Raw genomic sequence first — 16878 nt, forward strand, 5'->3', positions numbered from 1 at the left:
TCTAGTATTCAGTTGAGTACTGATCAGCTCATTCATGTGAAGAAACTGTCCAGGTGAAGAACCACTCCGAAGGATTACAGGGGACAATAGGCAGAGCTTACACGGGGCCAGAAATAGTGCCTATTCCCATCAACCAGAGAGCAAAGTCTTATAATTTATGGAGCATCAGGTAAAATACTAAGAATAGTCTTGCCTCAGAAATGGAAAAAAATGACATCTACAATAAACACTCCTAGGTTCTGCCTAACAAAGCTCTAAAGCAGAAGCAAGACCTAAAAGGATCAAGTTGTTTTCAAGTAATTCAATGGCATCTCAGAACAATGTTCAAGAATATTTATAAGAATAGAAAAATATCCAGCACCCACCAAGGTAAATTCCCACTGCCTTGAATCTAATAAAAAAAATAACAGACATGCTAAGAAGCAGGAAAATACAACCCACAATGAAGAGAAAACTCAATCAATTGATCAATCAATCAATCCAAACTGACCCAGAACTGACATGGAAGATAAAATTAGTAGACAAAAAACAGTTATTCTTATAACTGTATTCCGTATGTTCAGGAAACTAGAGGAAAGATTGAACATATTCATTAGAGATGTGGAAGGTATAAAAAAGACCCCAAACAAACTTTAAGGTGAAAACTAATGTCTCTGAGGTGAAAATTATACTGGTTACACTGAATAGTATCAATGGCACATTAGACACTTAAGGAAAAGCACTTAGCAATAGAAACTATCTGAAATTAAACACAGAGGGGACTTCCCTGGTGGCTCAGTGGTTAAGAATCCACCTGCCAATGCAAGGAACATGGGTTCGATCCCTGTGTGGCCCATGTGCCACAACTACTGAGCCTGTGCTCTAGAGCCCGTGAGCCACAGCTACTGAGCCTGCATGCCACAACCACTGAAGCCCACGTGCATAGAGCCCATGTTCTGCAACAAGCGAAGCAACTGCAATGGGAAGTCCGCACACCACAACAAAGAGTAGACCCTGCTCACCGCAACTTGGGAAAGCCTGTGCGCAGCAACGAAGACCCAACTCAGCCAAAAATAAACAAACAAACAAATAAATGAATAAATAAAAATTAAACACAGAGGTTAAAATAATAATAGACCATTGAGCATCTGTGAGTTATAGGACAACTTCACATAGGCTAATACATGTATAATTAGAGAATCTGAAGAAGCAGCAGAGGCAGAAAATATATTTGAAGAAATAATGGCTGAAATTTTTCCAAATTTGATGAAATCTATTAATCGTACAGATCCAAGAATCTCAACAAACTCCAAGCCTAAGAAGCAAAGAAAACTATACCAAGGCACATCATAATTAAATTGGTTAAAACCAGTGGTAAAAAGAAATCTTAAAAGCAAACAGACAAAAAAACACCACCTTGTTATGTAATACAAGGAAACAAAGATAAGGATTACATCAAGTTTCTCATCAGAAACCGTATAAGCTAGAAGAAAATGGAATAACATCTTTATAGTACTGAAAAAAACCCCAAAACCTGTCAACCTAGAATTCTTTACCCAACAAAAGTATCCTTAAAAACAAATATGAAATGAGGACTTTTTATGACATACAAGAGATGAAAGAATTCATTAGCTGCAGACAAGAAATATAGATGTAAAAGAAGTCCTTCAAGCAGAAGATGATACCAGATGGAAACCTGGGTCTACACAAAGGAATGAAGAGTACTTAAAATGGTAACTATGTGGATAAATATAAAGACCTTTCTTATTATTTAAATCTCTTTAAAACATAATTAACTTTTTAAAGCAAAAACAGTAATAATGTATTTTGAGGTCTATAACCTATGAAAGAAGTAAAATGTATGACAACAATAGCGCACAGACCAGGAGGAGAGAAATGGAGATGTATAGTTGTAAGGATTTATGCCATCTGTGGAGTGGTATAATATTACTTGAATAAACTGGTAAGTTACAGATGAAAGGAACCATCAAAATAACACGTCAAGGAGTTATACCTAATAATCCAAGAAAGGAGATAAAATGGAATTATAAAAATTATTCAACCCTCAAGAGAATGAGAAGACAAGGCACAGGCTGGGAGAAGATATTTACAAGACACCTCTGATTAAAGGACTATTATCCAAAATACACAAAGAACTCTTAAAAATCAACAACAAGAAAAAAAGTTTTTTTTATAGTCATAGATAGATAAGCTTTATTCCAATGTCTGCATAAAAATGAATTGATGTCGAACAGGAAAAGGTTTTTCCAAAGGGTTAAAATTTATCAAACAACAGAACTTGGTCCTTTTCCCTTTAGTTTGTCTCTCAATTCAGTTGGCTGACACATCATTATTAGTATCCACCCTCACTAATCATTTTCACCACACACAATATCTAAAAGTCTTCGGGTGGCACTTCGGCACTTCCCATTTCTCTGGAAATCTCTTAAACTGCTTTCAGTTACAAGAGATGGGCAAGGTTTTTATCTGCTCATACTCTACTCCACTGGAGACAAAAACACACCCCTGAATTCTCTCATTTAAATTGTGGCTGTTGGCAAAGTGTCCAAATGAAGAACGTAACACTAACACACAAAGAACACAGTATAATCTCTGTATAGTATAATAGTAACTTCGCTTTAACTTTTTCTCATTAAAGAATTATTTTTATTATCTCTCCACAAGGTAGTTATAAAAAATACCTGTAAAAACACTGAAGGGCTTCCCTGGTGGCGCAGTGGTTGAGAATCTGCCTGCTAATGCAGGGGACATGGGTTCGAGCCCTGGTCTGGGAGGATCCCACATGCTGCAGAGCAACTAGGCCCGTGAGCCACAACTACTGAGCCTGCATGTCTGGATCCTGTGCCCTGCAACAGGAGAGGCCATGATAGTGAGAGGCCCACGCACCGCGATGAAGAGTGGCCCCCGCTTGCCACAACTGGAGAAAGCCCTTGCACAGAAATGAAGACCCAGCACAGCAAAAATAAATAAATTAATTAATAAACTCCTACCCCCAACATCTTAAAAAAAAACATTGAAAAGGCTCTTAAGGGCTTCCCTGGTGGCGCAGTGGTTGAGAGTCCGCCTGCCGATGCAGGGGACACGGGTTCGTGCCCTGGTCCGGGAAGATCCCACATGCCGCGGAGCGGCTGGGCCCATGAGCCACGGCCGCTGAGCCTGCGCGTCCGGAGCCTGTGCTCCGCAACGGGAGAGGCCACAACAGTGAGAGGCCCGCGTACCGCAAAAAAAAAAAAAAGAAAAGTCTCTTAAAAGTCCTAGAATGAAAAATTCTGAAGTACAAATTATGATACATTGTCTATGATTTGCAAATAAGAATAAAATAAATTCTACAAGCTAGAATTTCTGAATGATTTTGATAGGAATTTACCAGAAGGAGCCAGAACATCAAACCTTAACGATTTCCTATTTTCATCCCAGTTGAGTTTTTGAAAAGCTATATAATCTGTCTACAGGCACAATCCACACAGGAACTTGCTGCTGCCACTAATGATGAAGTCAATCTGAAGGACAGAGATTTGTATGCTGGATGCGCCAGGCTCTTCCATGCAACTGATTGAAGTGGTCGTCTCTTATTTTTTCCCTTATGTTTTAAATAAAAGTAAATATACATATGGTAAAAAATTTAAATGGTACAGAAAGATCTAAAATAGTCAATAAATATCCTTTTCTCCCATAACCTAGAAAATCTGATGTCTTCCAAATCAAAAGTCGTATGAATAATTTGCAAAGTGAAGGCAAACTTGGAGTCCCCTCATCTGAAAATTATTCTCAGGACTTTTGGGCTGTGTTGATTCTGTCGTATATTACTTCTGTTACAGAGGAAACCATGCAGTCTTCTTTAAAAAAACTAATTAAAAAAGCAACACGCACACTCCGCTCAGAGACAGCAAGTCCAGGCAGCACCTTGTACAGGATCTGGTCCTGGTTATGGGCAGATTCCCTGGTATCATCCAGAGTCACGGGCGGCAGGAGCTCAGCCGAGCCCTTCCTGAATGCCTCGGATCCTCCTGGCCAGCGGCACATCCTTTGGGAAGAGAGTGACGCGGCTGGCATGTAAGGAGAGGCGATAGGCATCCTCAAAGAGATGAACTAGAAACGCTTCTGCTGCCTCTTGTAGGGCCAGCAGGGCCTGAGCTTGCCAACTGAAGTCCACACCACGAGTGAATTTAACACATATTTCTCTTGCCAGGCGGCAGAAGGGGGTTCTTCCTTAACAACAGGTGTGTGCTCTTCTCAAGAGTTCGGATCTCCTTCAGAACCCAATGTCTCCGGCGAGCAGGTTGACGGGAGGAAGTGCCTAAGTATGGGCCCGGCCCGGCGGCAGCGGGAGCCAGGCTCGCGGTGCGCCTCCTTGGGGCTTCGGGCTTGCGGATCCGTCGGCACGGGCCCATGGCTGGCGCTCAGGGTTGAGGACCCGCGGCTCCTTCTCTGCCTTCCGGGTCCAGAGGCAGAGGCTGGCGTCCAGGTGAGGACCAGCAGCACCCCGGCCGCATGCCCCGGCTGGTGGCATTCAAATTGCCCGCTCCACTGTGGATTCACTCAGCAAAATTTTTTTCACGGGTCAAAGACCTTAACAGATACCTCACGAAAAATGGCATCAGATAGCAAATAAGCACAGTGGTTCACATCATATGTCATCAGGGAAATGTAAATTAAAACAACAATGAGATATCATTACACACTTACCAGAAGGGCCAAAATCCAAATGCTGGCAAAGATGTGGAACAACAGGAACTCTCATTTATTGCTGGTGGGAATGCAAAATAGTACAGCTACTTTGGAAGACAGTTTGGCAGTTTTGTATAAAACTAAACATACTCTTACCATGTGATCCAGTAATCATGCTCCTTAGTATTTACCCAAAGGAGTTACAACTTATGTCCACACAAAAACTTGTACACAGATGTTTACAGCAGCCTTCTTCATAATTGCCAAAACTTGGAAGCAGCCAAGACATCCATCAGTAGGTGAATGGATAAATAAACTCTGGTGCATGCAGACAATGGAATATTACTCAGCACTGAAAAAGAAATGAGCTATCATGCCATTAAAAGATACGAGGAAACTTAAATGCATATAAGTAAGTAAAAGGAAGCCAACCTGAAAAGGCAACATACTATATGATTCCAAATACAGTGCATGATATTCTGAAAAAGGCAAAACTCTGGAGACAGTAAAAAAAAAAAATCAGTGGTTGTCAGGGTTTAGGAGAAAAGGTGGAATGAATAGGGGGAGAACAGAGGACTTTTAGGGCAGTGAATTTATTCTATATGATAGTATAATGGTAGATATGTGTCATTACACATCTGTTTGAACCTGCAAAATATACACCAGGAGTGAACCCTAACATAAACTATGAAATTTGGATGATAGTGATATGTCACTGTAGGTTTATCAATTGTAACAAATGCACCATTCCAGTGGGGAATGTTGATAACGGTAGAGGCATCAGCGGGGACAGAGGGAATATGGGAAATCTCTTTATCTTCTGCTCAATTTTGCTATGAACTTAAAACTGCTCTAGAAAATAATCTATCAGAAAATACTCAATCTAAAAGAAGAAAAAGATGAAAAAGAAAAGGGAACAAAGAACAGATGAGACAAATAGAAAACAATAAGATGATATATTTAAACCCAGCCATATCAATTATCATATTAAATATAGTGTAAACAACCCAAATAAAAGGCAGAGATTGTTAGATTGAATAAAAAGCCAACTATATGCTGCCTACAAGAATCCCACTTTAAATATAAAGACAGATGGATTAAAAGTAAAAGAATAGAAAAAAGATATACCATGCTTACACTAATAAAAAGAGAGCTGGAGAGAGTATAGTAATACCAGACAAAGTAGAATTCAGAGCAAAGAATATTACTAGGGATAAAGAGGGTTACTTCATAATGATGAATATAATACAGTGAGTACAATGAACACAATAGCTCTAAACATTCATAAAACTTTTTAGAGAGTTTTTAAATGCATGAAGCAAAATTAATAGAACTCTAAGGAGAAATAAAGTCCACAATTGTATTGGGAGATCACGACATACCTCTCTCAGTAATTTGCAGAACAAGTAGACAGAAAAATCAGTAAGTTTGGGGCTTCCCTGGTGGTTCAGTGGTTAAGAATCTGCCTGCCGATGCAGGGGACACGGGTTTGATCCCTGGTCCCAGAACATCCCCCGTGCTGTGGGGCAACTAAGCCTGTGCACCACAACTACTGAGCCTGCACGCTAGAGCCCGCAAGCCACAACTACTGAGCCCACGTGCTGCAGCTACTGAAGCCTGTGCACCCAGAGCCCTTGCTCCGCAATAAGAGAAGCCACCGCAATGAGAAAGCCTGCGCACCGCAATGAGGAGTAGCCCCACCTCGCCACAACTAGAGAAAAAGGCCGTGCGCAGCAACGAAGATCCAACGCAGCCAAAAAAAAAAAAATTAGTAAGTTTGTAGAAGTCTCAAATAACACTATGAATTAACTTTACCTAAGTGATATTTATAAAATACTCTGCCTAACCACAGTAGACTATACATTATTTTTAAGTATGCAAGGGACATATAGCAAGATAGACCATATTCTGAGCCATTAAATACATCTCAATACATTTTAAAGGATCTGAGTCATATAAAGTATGTTTTTGACCACAATAGAATTATTATATTTTATTACTTTATTATAATAAAATCAATAAGAAAAAGATATCTGGAAAACTCCAAATATTTGGAAACTAGATGGCACACTTATAAATAACCCATGGATCAAACACAAAATCAAAAGAGAAAGTAGAAAATAATTTAATTAAAATGGAAGTACATATTATCAAAATTTGTGAGACATAGCTAATGCAATGCTTAGAGAGGAAAATACCCATGTTAGAAAAGAAAAAGGTCTCGGGACTTCCCTGGCGGTTCAGTGGTTAAGATTCCATGTTTCCACTGCAGGGGGCAGGGGTTTGATCCCTGATTGGGGAACTAAGGTCCCACATGCCATGTGGTGCGGCCAAAAAGAAAAAGATAAAGAAAAAGGTCTTAAATCAATGACCTCAGCTTCCAACTTCAACTAGAATAAGAAGAGCAAATTAAACATAAACAGAAGTATGAAATAATAAAGATCAGAGTGGAAGTCAGTAAAATAGAAAAACAATAGAGAAAAAAATCAATGAAACGTAAAGGTGGTTCATTGAGAAAGAAGATTAATAAGAGAAGACACAAATTGCCACTAATATCAGAAATTAGAGAGGTGGCATCAGATATTAAAAGGATTATCAGGGAATATTATGAACACTGCACTAAATGTGACAATTTAGATTAAATGGAAAATTCCTTGAAAGACATAAATTACCAAAGTTCACTCAAGAAGAAATAACTCCATATACCTGGTAGTTTTATAGTATTAAAGAAGTTGAACTTTTAGTTAAAAATCTTACCGTCATGTTCAGATTATTTTAAAACTCTCAAACCTCAATAATAAGAAAACAAACAACCCAATTTTTTTAACTGGCAAAGATTTGAACACACATTTTACAAAAGAAGATATACAAACAGCAAATAAACATACAAAAATATGGGGACTTCCCTGGTGGCACAGTGGTTAAGAATCACCTGCCAATGCAGGGGACGTGGGTTTGAGCCCTGCTTGGGGAAGATCCCACATGCCGTGGAGCAACTAAGCCCGCGTGCTACAACTATTGAAGCCCGCATGCCTAGAGCCCGTGCTCTGCAACAAGAGAAGCCACCGCAATGAGAAGCCCGCGCGCCACAACAAAGAGTAGCCCCCGCTCACTGCAACTAGAGAAAGCCCACGCACAGCAACGAAGACCCAACACAGCCAAAAAATATAATTAATAAATTAATTTTTAAAAACATACAAAAATATGCTCAACATTATTAGTCATAGGGAAGTGCAAATCAAAACCACAATGAAATAATATTTCACACCTATTTGGAATAAAAAGACTGACCATACCAGGTGTTGGCAAGGATGTGCAGGAACTGGAACTCTTATACCCTATTTGTAGGAATAAAAAATGATACAACCACTTTGGAGAACAGTTTTGCAGTTTCTTAGAAAGTTAAATATACACCTATCTCACGACCTAGCCATTCTACTTCTAGGTATTTACCCAAGAGAAATGAAAGCATATACCACACAAAAATGTATACACCAATGTTCATGGCACATCTACCATATTTGTAATAGCCAAAACCTGGAAACAACCCAGTGTCAACAGGTAAATGAATAAATACACTGCGGCATATCCATTCAGTGGAATACTACTCAGCAATAAAAGGAGTGAACTGTTGATACACACAGTAGGATGGATGAATCTCTAAATAATCATGCTGAATGAAAAGACCTGGAAATACAAGAGTACATACTGCTGGACTGAATTTATAACAATTCTATAAAATGCCAGTTACTCTGTAGTTACACATCAGTGGTTGCTTGAAGACAGGAGGCATAGGAGTTGGAGGGAGTGGAGGAGTTATGAAGGGCAGAAGAAACTTTTGAGGGTGATGGATATGCTGGTTATCTTGATGGTTTCACAAGTATGTACATTTGCCAAAACTTATCAAATTGTACATTTGATAAAGATGCAGTTCATTATATGTATGCAAGTTATATCTCAATAAAGTTGCTATAAAAATTACAGACACTGTTTCTGAGAGACACCTCTTCTGCCTCTCTCCCTCTCCTACTTCTGTTTGCCTGATCAGATGGGGAGGTTTGGGTACCTAGTCACCCAAGGATCACAGCATCTCATGGATTTGCCCACTCTCCTCTGCTTTGTAGCAGTGAAGCCCCTATAAATACTCCCTTCACCACACTGTTTTTCCATGGCTGCATGTACCTTCTAGGAAGCACCTTCCTAGGAATGCATCTGCCGTTCCTTTCAGCTGGCTCACTGCACTCTTGCTAGTCTCCCTTCAGCCCGGTAAGCTGCTGCCCACAACTTGAGCAAGAGGTAAAAGCTAATACCCATTGCATCAGTTACCCGTGGATGTTGTAACAAATCACCACAAATTTGATAGCTTAAAAACAAAAGAAGTTTATTATCTCAGAGTTCTGGAGTCCAGAAGTCTGAAATCATGGTGTTGGCAGGGCCACACTCCCTCCAAAGGCTCTAGAGGAGAATCCTTCCTTGCCCCTTCCAGCTCTGTGGCCCCAGACGTTCCTTGACTTGTGGCCACATGACTCCAATCTCTGCCTCCATCTTCACCTGGCCATTCCCCTTTGTCTCTCAAGTCTCCCTCTGCCTTTCTCTTACAAGGACACCTGTCATTGGATTTAGGACCCTCTCTAAATCTACAATGATCTTCTCTTGAGATCCTTAATTACATCTGCAAACACCCTTTGCACATTCACAGGTACTGGTGGTTAAGACTTGGACATATCTTTTGGGGGGCTACTATTCAATCCACTACAGCCATCTATATCTTCAAATTTCTAGGGATAGGTCAAGGGTAAAGCATGTGGCATTATCATAGGACCTGAGATATATGGGCGGGATCTACAAGTGTTTCAGCCTGTGAAGTCCTTTTGCTTGGGCCTCTCTGATATCCCAGTGAGTTCTGAAAAGGAAATGATCTGACCTCCTTTGCCCCACTGTATTGCTGTAGTGTTGGCCCATAGCCTCAGGGCCATTCACAGCCCAGTAAATTTGGCAGACGGCTGGCTAGTCTTACGCAGTAATCATAGGGCTTGGAAGGAAGGAACATTTATTGAATCCCTAATCTGTGCCAAGATTTCCACTTTAATCTCTACAAAAATCCTGAGGTAGGTTGTAGATTTCCCATTTTATAGATGAAGAAACTGGTTAGAGAACTTTTCTAATTTGCCCAGAGTCACAGAGTCAGTAAATGGCAAGGCTAGGATTTATAATGAGGTCTCCTGGATCCGAAGCCTAGTAACATTTTTGCCATATAGGAATGGATCACAAGCCCAGGGAAGATGAGTGACCAAACCCATACTTCTCTACTCAAGATCATTACCATTTCCCTCGGATAATGACCATTTAGTGATTAGTAACTTGTTAGTGGCACATGACTGGCACCCAGTGGCTATAGCTAAAAACTACAAGATTAATGATGATGGGTCCAATTCTTTTACCTCTGCACCAGTCCCTCGGTTTCCATTTCTAAACAGGTAAAGTAGAATAGCTGACCTCTTGAGTAACATTGAATAAAACCATCTATGGCTATTATATAGTTTATGGAGAAATGAAAGAAATGAGAGAATATTTAGTGTTTTATAGAATATATTCATGGAAAGGTCATGCCAGAGTGGAGATTTTAAGCCTTGGTGTTGGAACAGAGGACAGTGGGCCATGAAGACAAGATAGTAATCCTGGACTTACTGTCACATTTGAGTGTAGGGACTAAAAACTTAAACCCAGAGTAAGCAGGAGGAGTAGCATGGAGGCAGCTTCCTAAGGAAAGGTATTGTTTTGCAGGTGGCAGACCAGAATTAAATGTCTCATAGAGTGTTAAACTCAAGGAGGTCTATCCTGAGGATAGGGCTCTCTCATCGGGGGGACCTGATGAGAATGGGAGGTGTGCAAGGCTCTCCTAGGACTCAGAGATTTATATCTGAATGTAGGTATTTCCTTGGGTAAAGGTTTGTCTATTACATGAGATTTCTAGGCTGGAGTGAAGTAAAAGAATAAGCTTTTTCTTGAAGAAAAAAGATGTTTGGAAATTTTCCTAATACTGTTTCTTTTTTCACACCTTTAGGGCCATCTTTACCTCTTCTATGTTTCTTGGAATATAATTACTTAGAAACTGAAACTTGCCTTGGTAAACAACATATGATAGAATATATATTTTTATTGAATTATAATTCACATACCATAAAATTTACCCCTGTAAATTTACAATTCGGTGGTTTTAAGTATATTCACTGTGGTTTGCAGCCATCACCAGTAAATTCCAGAACATCTCCATCACGCCAAAGAAAAAAACCTTGTGGCTAATTTGCAGTCAGTCCCAGTTCTCCTATCTCCTGTCCCCTGGCAACCACTAATTTACTTTTCCTCTAAGTGGATTTGCCTATACTGGATATTTCATATAAATGGAATCATACAATAAGTGGATTTTTGTGTCTGGCTTCTTTCACTTAGCATAATGTTTTCAAGGTTCATCCATGTTGTAACAGGTAACAGTTATGGTTGAGTAATAGTCCATTGTATGGATATACACCACATTTTTTAATCCATCCATCAGTTGATAGACATGTTATTTCTACTTTTTGGCTATTATGAATAATGCTGATGTAAACATTTTTGTGTGTGTGGACATATGTTTGTAATTCTCTTTGGTGTATAGCTAGGGGCAGAATTGCTGGGTCATATGGTAACTCAACCTGTTTTCCAAACTGGCTGCATTCTTTTACTTTCCCACCAGCACTGTGTAATGGTTCCAATTTTTCCACATCCTTATCCACAGTTGTTATTATCTATTATTATTACTACCATCCCAGTGGGTATAAAGTGTTATCTCATAGTGGCTTTGATTTGCATATCCCTAATGAATAATGATGTTGAGCATCTTTTCATGTGCTTATTGGCCATTTATATCTCTTCTTTAGAGAAATGTCTATTCAAATTCTTTGTCAAATCCATTTTTTTATTGGGTTGTTATTTTATTTTTATTTTTTTGTGGTACGCGGGCCTCTCACTGCTGTGGCCTCTCCCGTTGCAGAGCAGAGGCTCCGGACACGCAGGCTTAGCGGCCATGGCTCATGGGCCCAGCTGCTCCGTGGCATGTGGGATCTTCCTAGACCAGGGCACGAACCCGTGTCCCCTGCACCGGCAGGCGGACTCTCAACCACTGTGCCACCAGGGAAGCCCCTGGGTTGTTATTTTAAAGTTGAACTATGAGTTCTTTATTCTGGATACAAGTCCCTTATCAGATATGATTTCAAAATATTTTCTCCCATTCTTCTGCGTTGACTTTTCACTTTCAAGTGTCCCTTGAAGCACAAAAGTTTTTAATTTTGATGAAGAGCATATCTATTTTTATATACTTGTATTGAAAAACAAGGAGCTGGGAGGATTGGGTTCTGACCTTTCTCTGTCCAAATTGAACCAAATAGCAGGGCTTTGAAAGGCTACACAAGACTACAAAATGTGCCCTGTGGCTTCCCATGTTTGACCTCAGTCAGTCATTTGTTGAGCACTTACCCTGTGCAAGGCACTATGCTGGCTGTAAAAGAGATACAGGCATGTTGAACCTTACAAGGAATTTAAGATGTAGAAAATGGACATAAATACATAAATTGATGAAAAGGGGCATGCAGTGCATACTTAAGAGCCCAAGGAATGGAGCAGACAGTACATGAGTGACTGGAGTTCAGAAAAGCTAGGAAATGCCTGGAATGGCTGGAGTGAACTGCAAAGGCTCCAAAAGAAGAAGGAAGTCTTGAAAGTTGGGGGCTGGGCAGGGGGTTCACATGAGCCAGGAGGAAGTAAGATGGGGTTCCAGGTGAAGGAGGAAAGCCCTGTGAGGTCAACAAAGCCATCAGGCACGTGATCTCACTGGGGCCTGTTCATGCTTCTGCAAAACTCACTTAGGACTTCTAATTTTTTAAGCAGCTGCTCCCAGAGAAAAATAATGCAGAGCAGAGCACAGAGGATGCACATGAGAACAGCAGCCTGGAGCTCCTTGCAGGTGAGGTTTCGGCTTTGCAGGTGAGCCCTGGATCAAAGCTGGGAAGTAAAAGATGTGACTTCAAACTGTCAGACAGCACCTTACACCACAGCAACGTTCTTCTGGGATTTGGTTGGCTCCCACCACCACTCTGGGTATTCTGGGGCAGCAGGAGGCATTCCCTCCCAAAAGCTGGTACGATAAAACTAGAAATTTCTCACAGTTTGTGCAGTTAGATAGCTGCACATGATGGGGCAGGGCCCTGAAATCAGTTGGTTCCTTCATGTTTTCATCATTATAGTGTTGCTATTGTGGCTGTCCTTGGTTTTGGTTACTAACTGTGTTTGGGGCTCTGGAATCTGCTCCTGGATGCAGACACCACCTCAACCTTGATAAATGTTATGGGTAGGTGTCAGTGTGTGTAATGTGACAGTGATTATATTGTCTTTTCCCCTCCCTCCAACACTTAAACAGCCTTCAGGGCCTGCAGTAGCAGGTGTATGTCTGAAAATAATCATAGCCACTGGTGCTTGAACTGGTATGGTGCAGGTGCCAGGCACTAGTCCGAGATTTGAAAGTGTATTAATGCTCTTAATTCTCAAAACAATACTATGGTACTATTATTATCCTCATTTTACAGATGAGGAAACCGAGGCCCAGGGATGTCAATAAACTTACCTGAGGTCACACAGCTAGTAAACGACAGAGCCAGAATTCAAACCCAGGCAGTCTGGCTCTGGTCTGTCTCTTAACAGAGCCAGGCTGGTGGGGATGCACTGTCAGACCAGACAATGCCTGGGCTTGAGGGAATTTGGGGACTGCTTTCAGCACTGTGCTTTGTTGATAAAATTCCTCTTTCCAGGGTAACAGCTACAACATACTGCATGGCATCTGTGCTTAGGCCTAAGATGTGTTTCTGAATCATTCTGTCAATTAAACTGTATTTTAAATGTTGTGGGGGCTATTCCTCCTGAAAAGAACCCTGCAGCGAAGGCTGGTACAAAGCCAAGAATCTATAGATTCTGAGATTTAGAAGAATGGAAGTGTATCATATAGCACAATTCAGTATTCACCACATACGATTCAGTATTTATTTAGTGAAAAGACAAAATAATAAGTACTTTCCTTAGAAGAAAAAAATTAACATTTAATTCAGCACCTTCTGTGGACCCAGGGACATGCTAGGTTCTTCCAGTGACCACTTTCACAGTGACCCTTTGGGGTGGGTAACATTGGCCCCCTCTCACAAGAGACAACCTAGGTTCAGAGATCGGATAGAGCACTTAGCAGGAGGAGGATCTGAACTCCTGCTGCCTCTAAAGCCCATGCTTTCTCTACAATGCAACATAAGCCTTAAAATCTAGGTGTTTATGATCTGGTGGACCACCCCCTAGAAGAGTGTTTGAGCTGATCTGCCTTACAGAGCTGCAATTCTAGTTGCCGTCAGTCCCACATGGGCTACACTGAAGAAAATCACTAAGTGTGTGATGCCACTGTACACCTGTGGTCCATTCCCTGAGGAGCCTTCAGTTTGTCAATTCTTTTTTTTTTTTTTTTTATTTCCGCGGTACGCGGGCCTCTCACTGTTGTGGCCTCTCCCGTTGCAGAGCGCAGGCTCAGCGGCCATGGCTCACGGGCCCAGCCGCTCTGCAGCATGTGGGATCTTCCCGGACCGGGGCACGAACCCGTGTCCCCTGCATCGGCAGGCGGACTCCCAACCACTGTGCCACCAGGGAAGCCCTGTCAATTCTTTCCATTGTCTTCCTGGCCTTCTCCTCAGTGGCCACTCCATTCTTTTAAAAAACTACCAAGCCTCGTCCTCCTGATTTAGCCTCCTACTTCACTTACTAATCTCTTTTTTCAGTAAACTCACCCAGTTTGTACTCCCCCCACTGCCAGAACCTTATCAGCATAGGGACTCACCCCCTCCAGGCTCAGAGGTGGCATTATCTTTACTGCTTTCTTGGTAGCACTTTATCATTTCTGCACCTTCAACTTCTTTTCTGAGTTCCTTTCCCTCAGGAGGTCCATCTTCAAAAGGATATCTCCCATGATCTTGAACTTCTCCCACCTCTCTCTCTCCATCACATCTCAATCAAGGTTCTCATAAAAGCAAGCTACACTGTTTCCCTTTCTTTCATTCTCTCCCTAACCCAGGGCACCACTTGCTTTCCCTGTGGCCTCTGAACTGCAAATCTCTTGTTTGGGAAGGCCTCTTAATTACCAAATTGATGATTGTGCATTTATCTTGATCACACCTGGACTATTTGCAGAGCTTGGCACTGTGAGACTATGACTCACCAGGTTCTCCCCATCTCTTATCTTCTCTCTTCGACTAGCTTCCTCTGGCCACCCCCAAACAGTGCTCATACTGCACTCCCTCCCTAGCTGCTCTCTTCCATCCCAGGCGTTGACCCCTGCCTCTGGGCAGAAGACTCCTCAGCTGGTGTGACCATTCCAGGTCTCTCCTGAGTGTTAGGTGGGAGATTTATCTGCTCACTAGGATGCTCCATATGGCGGTCCCACTGGTACCTCAATTTCCTTTCTCCTGATATCTTGCCCTCTGCACACACACCCAAGATCAACTCTTCTTTCTTCAGTCTCTGTCATGATTAATAGCAAAACCTATCCAGTTTTTCACATCTGAAACCTGAGATTCGTTTGAGATGCCCCCCCATTCTAATGTTTCATATCCAGTCTACCACCAAGGCTTGTCGATTTGGCCTTATGAATACTTCTGACTCCTCCATCCGCTGCCTTCACTTCTTCTGGGCTCTTGAGGTCTTCCCTCCTCTAAGTTGACTCCAAGCCACACGTTTGACGAATGACTGTTCTGAAATATAAAATTAACAATATATCTCCAGTGTTTAAAAACTCTTCACTGCCTTCCTATTTCCTACAGATAAAAATCAATTTCTTAGCCTTCTCTGATTCCCACTAACCCATTCAGATTCATCTCCTTGGACCCCCACTTTGCATTTTGTGGGGGATACTGTTTAATGCCTTTGGGTGTTTGCTTAACCCTTTCAGCCTGTTAATCCTTTTCTCTGCCTTGTCACTCCGGTGTATTACTCTTTCTTCATCCTTCAAAACCCACCTCAGACATCTCCTCAAGGAAACCATTTTTCACTTACAGAGATGGTTAACAGCTTCTGTTTTACCCCTGGACTTTGTACACACTTCTGCATCTTTCCTAGCATCTGTGAGCTTCACCCAGGGAACAGCTCATTGATCTACATTCCCAGGACGTGCTCAGGAAGAACCTATAGATCCAAATTTACTTTAAGTTTGCACTGCCTAATGCAGCGTGCGCAACAAAGGGGGAGAGAGGTGAGGCCGGCTTTCTGGCAGGGGAATCACAGCTTGGCAGAGAGGGAGGAGCTGGATGGTGCATACTCCACGAGGAATCTGTGTGAAGTGACCAAGTGGGCGCAAGCCCTAAGCGAGGGCTTGGTTCAATCCCAGATGTCTCTTCCCAGGCCCAGCTCAGTGGCTACAGGGAGACCCCGAAGCCATTGTGCAGCCTCAGCCTGACCCTGAAGACCCGGAGCTGCCGGGTTTTGATCCGGACAGGACCAGATGAAAGGGTCCTGAGGTGGGAGGGCTAAGAGAGCCCGACTCCAGCTCCTCCCTTTCTCCCAGGTTTCCCCCAAGGGTCGTCCTAGCACAGGACATGGGAGTAAGATGAGCGGAATTGTTTTCTCCTAGAGACCAGCGGGCAAGTAGAAAAAAAGAGTCTCAAAAGAGGTGGTAGCCTTTGCCAAGGAGTGGAAGAGACGCGGGCTTTCCATTCCCCTCGGGCCCTGAACCCGTCAGAGGACACCTTGCGCCGCGCGGAACCCACCGCGGCTCCCCTGACCCCCAGGAGCGGCCTGGAGGTAACCGGGCTAAGGCCACGCAGGGGAGGGCGCGGCGGGAGGGCGGGGACGCGGCCGCTGCCGAGGCGTCCTCACCCCGGGTCCCCTTTCCTCCCGCAGGATGCGCTGTGGCTGCAGGAAATCTCCAATCTGTCCGAGTGGCTAAGTCCCGGTTCTGCGTCCTGAACCGGGCCCCCTCCCGCCGCCTCCACGTCGGCCCCGCCGCTGCCGGGGCCGCATGTCTGTAGTTCAATAAACCTACTCTACGCGTGCAGCTTCTGCTTCAGTGTCAGGGAGGGGTCGGGGGCGGGGCTGGAGCCCGCGCCGCCGGATGACGTCAACACGCTTCCGGCCGGAGCGGGCCTGGCAGCGGCG

The 16878-nt window shown here is 42.7% G+C and overlaps 1 protein-coding gene across 20 annotated transcripts in view; it reads left to right on the top strand.

The window, feature by feature from the left end:
* TOP6BL (TOP6B like initiator of meiotic double strand breaks) overlaps window positions 1-16777 on the top strand; it is a 105581-nt gene extending 88804 nt beyond the window's left edge. For 13 of the 20 annotated variants that reach the window (XM_067037664.1, XM_067037669.1, XM_067037667.1 and 10 more), the window contains 4 exons: window positions 4190-4465; window positions 12592-12667; window positions 16355-16524; window positions 16624-16777. In XM_067037664.1, coding sequence (XP_066893765.1) covers window positions 4190-4465; window positions 12592-12667; window positions 16355-16524; window positions 16624-16689 — 588 coding nt within the window. In that variant the 3' untranslated portion in view covers window positions 16690-16777. Of the gene's footprint in view, window positions 1-3452; window positions 3608-3818; window positions 3887-4189; window positions 4466-12588; window positions 12668-16354; window positions 16525-16623 lie in introns of those variants that run through there. The other 7 variants (XM_067037672.1, XM_067037660.1, XM_067037662.1 and 4 more) reach the window with 4 other exon arrangements.
* The last annotated feature ends 101 nt before the right edge of the window (window positions 16778-16878 follow it).

The sequence above is a fragment of the Kogia breviceps genome, chromosome 7 (assembly GCF_026419965.1).
Source record: "Kogia breviceps isolate mKogBre1 chromosome 7, mKogBre1 haplotype 1, whole genome shotgun sequence".
NCBI lineage: Eukaryota > Metazoa > Chordata > Mammalia > Artiodactyla > Physeteridae > Kogia > Kogia breviceps.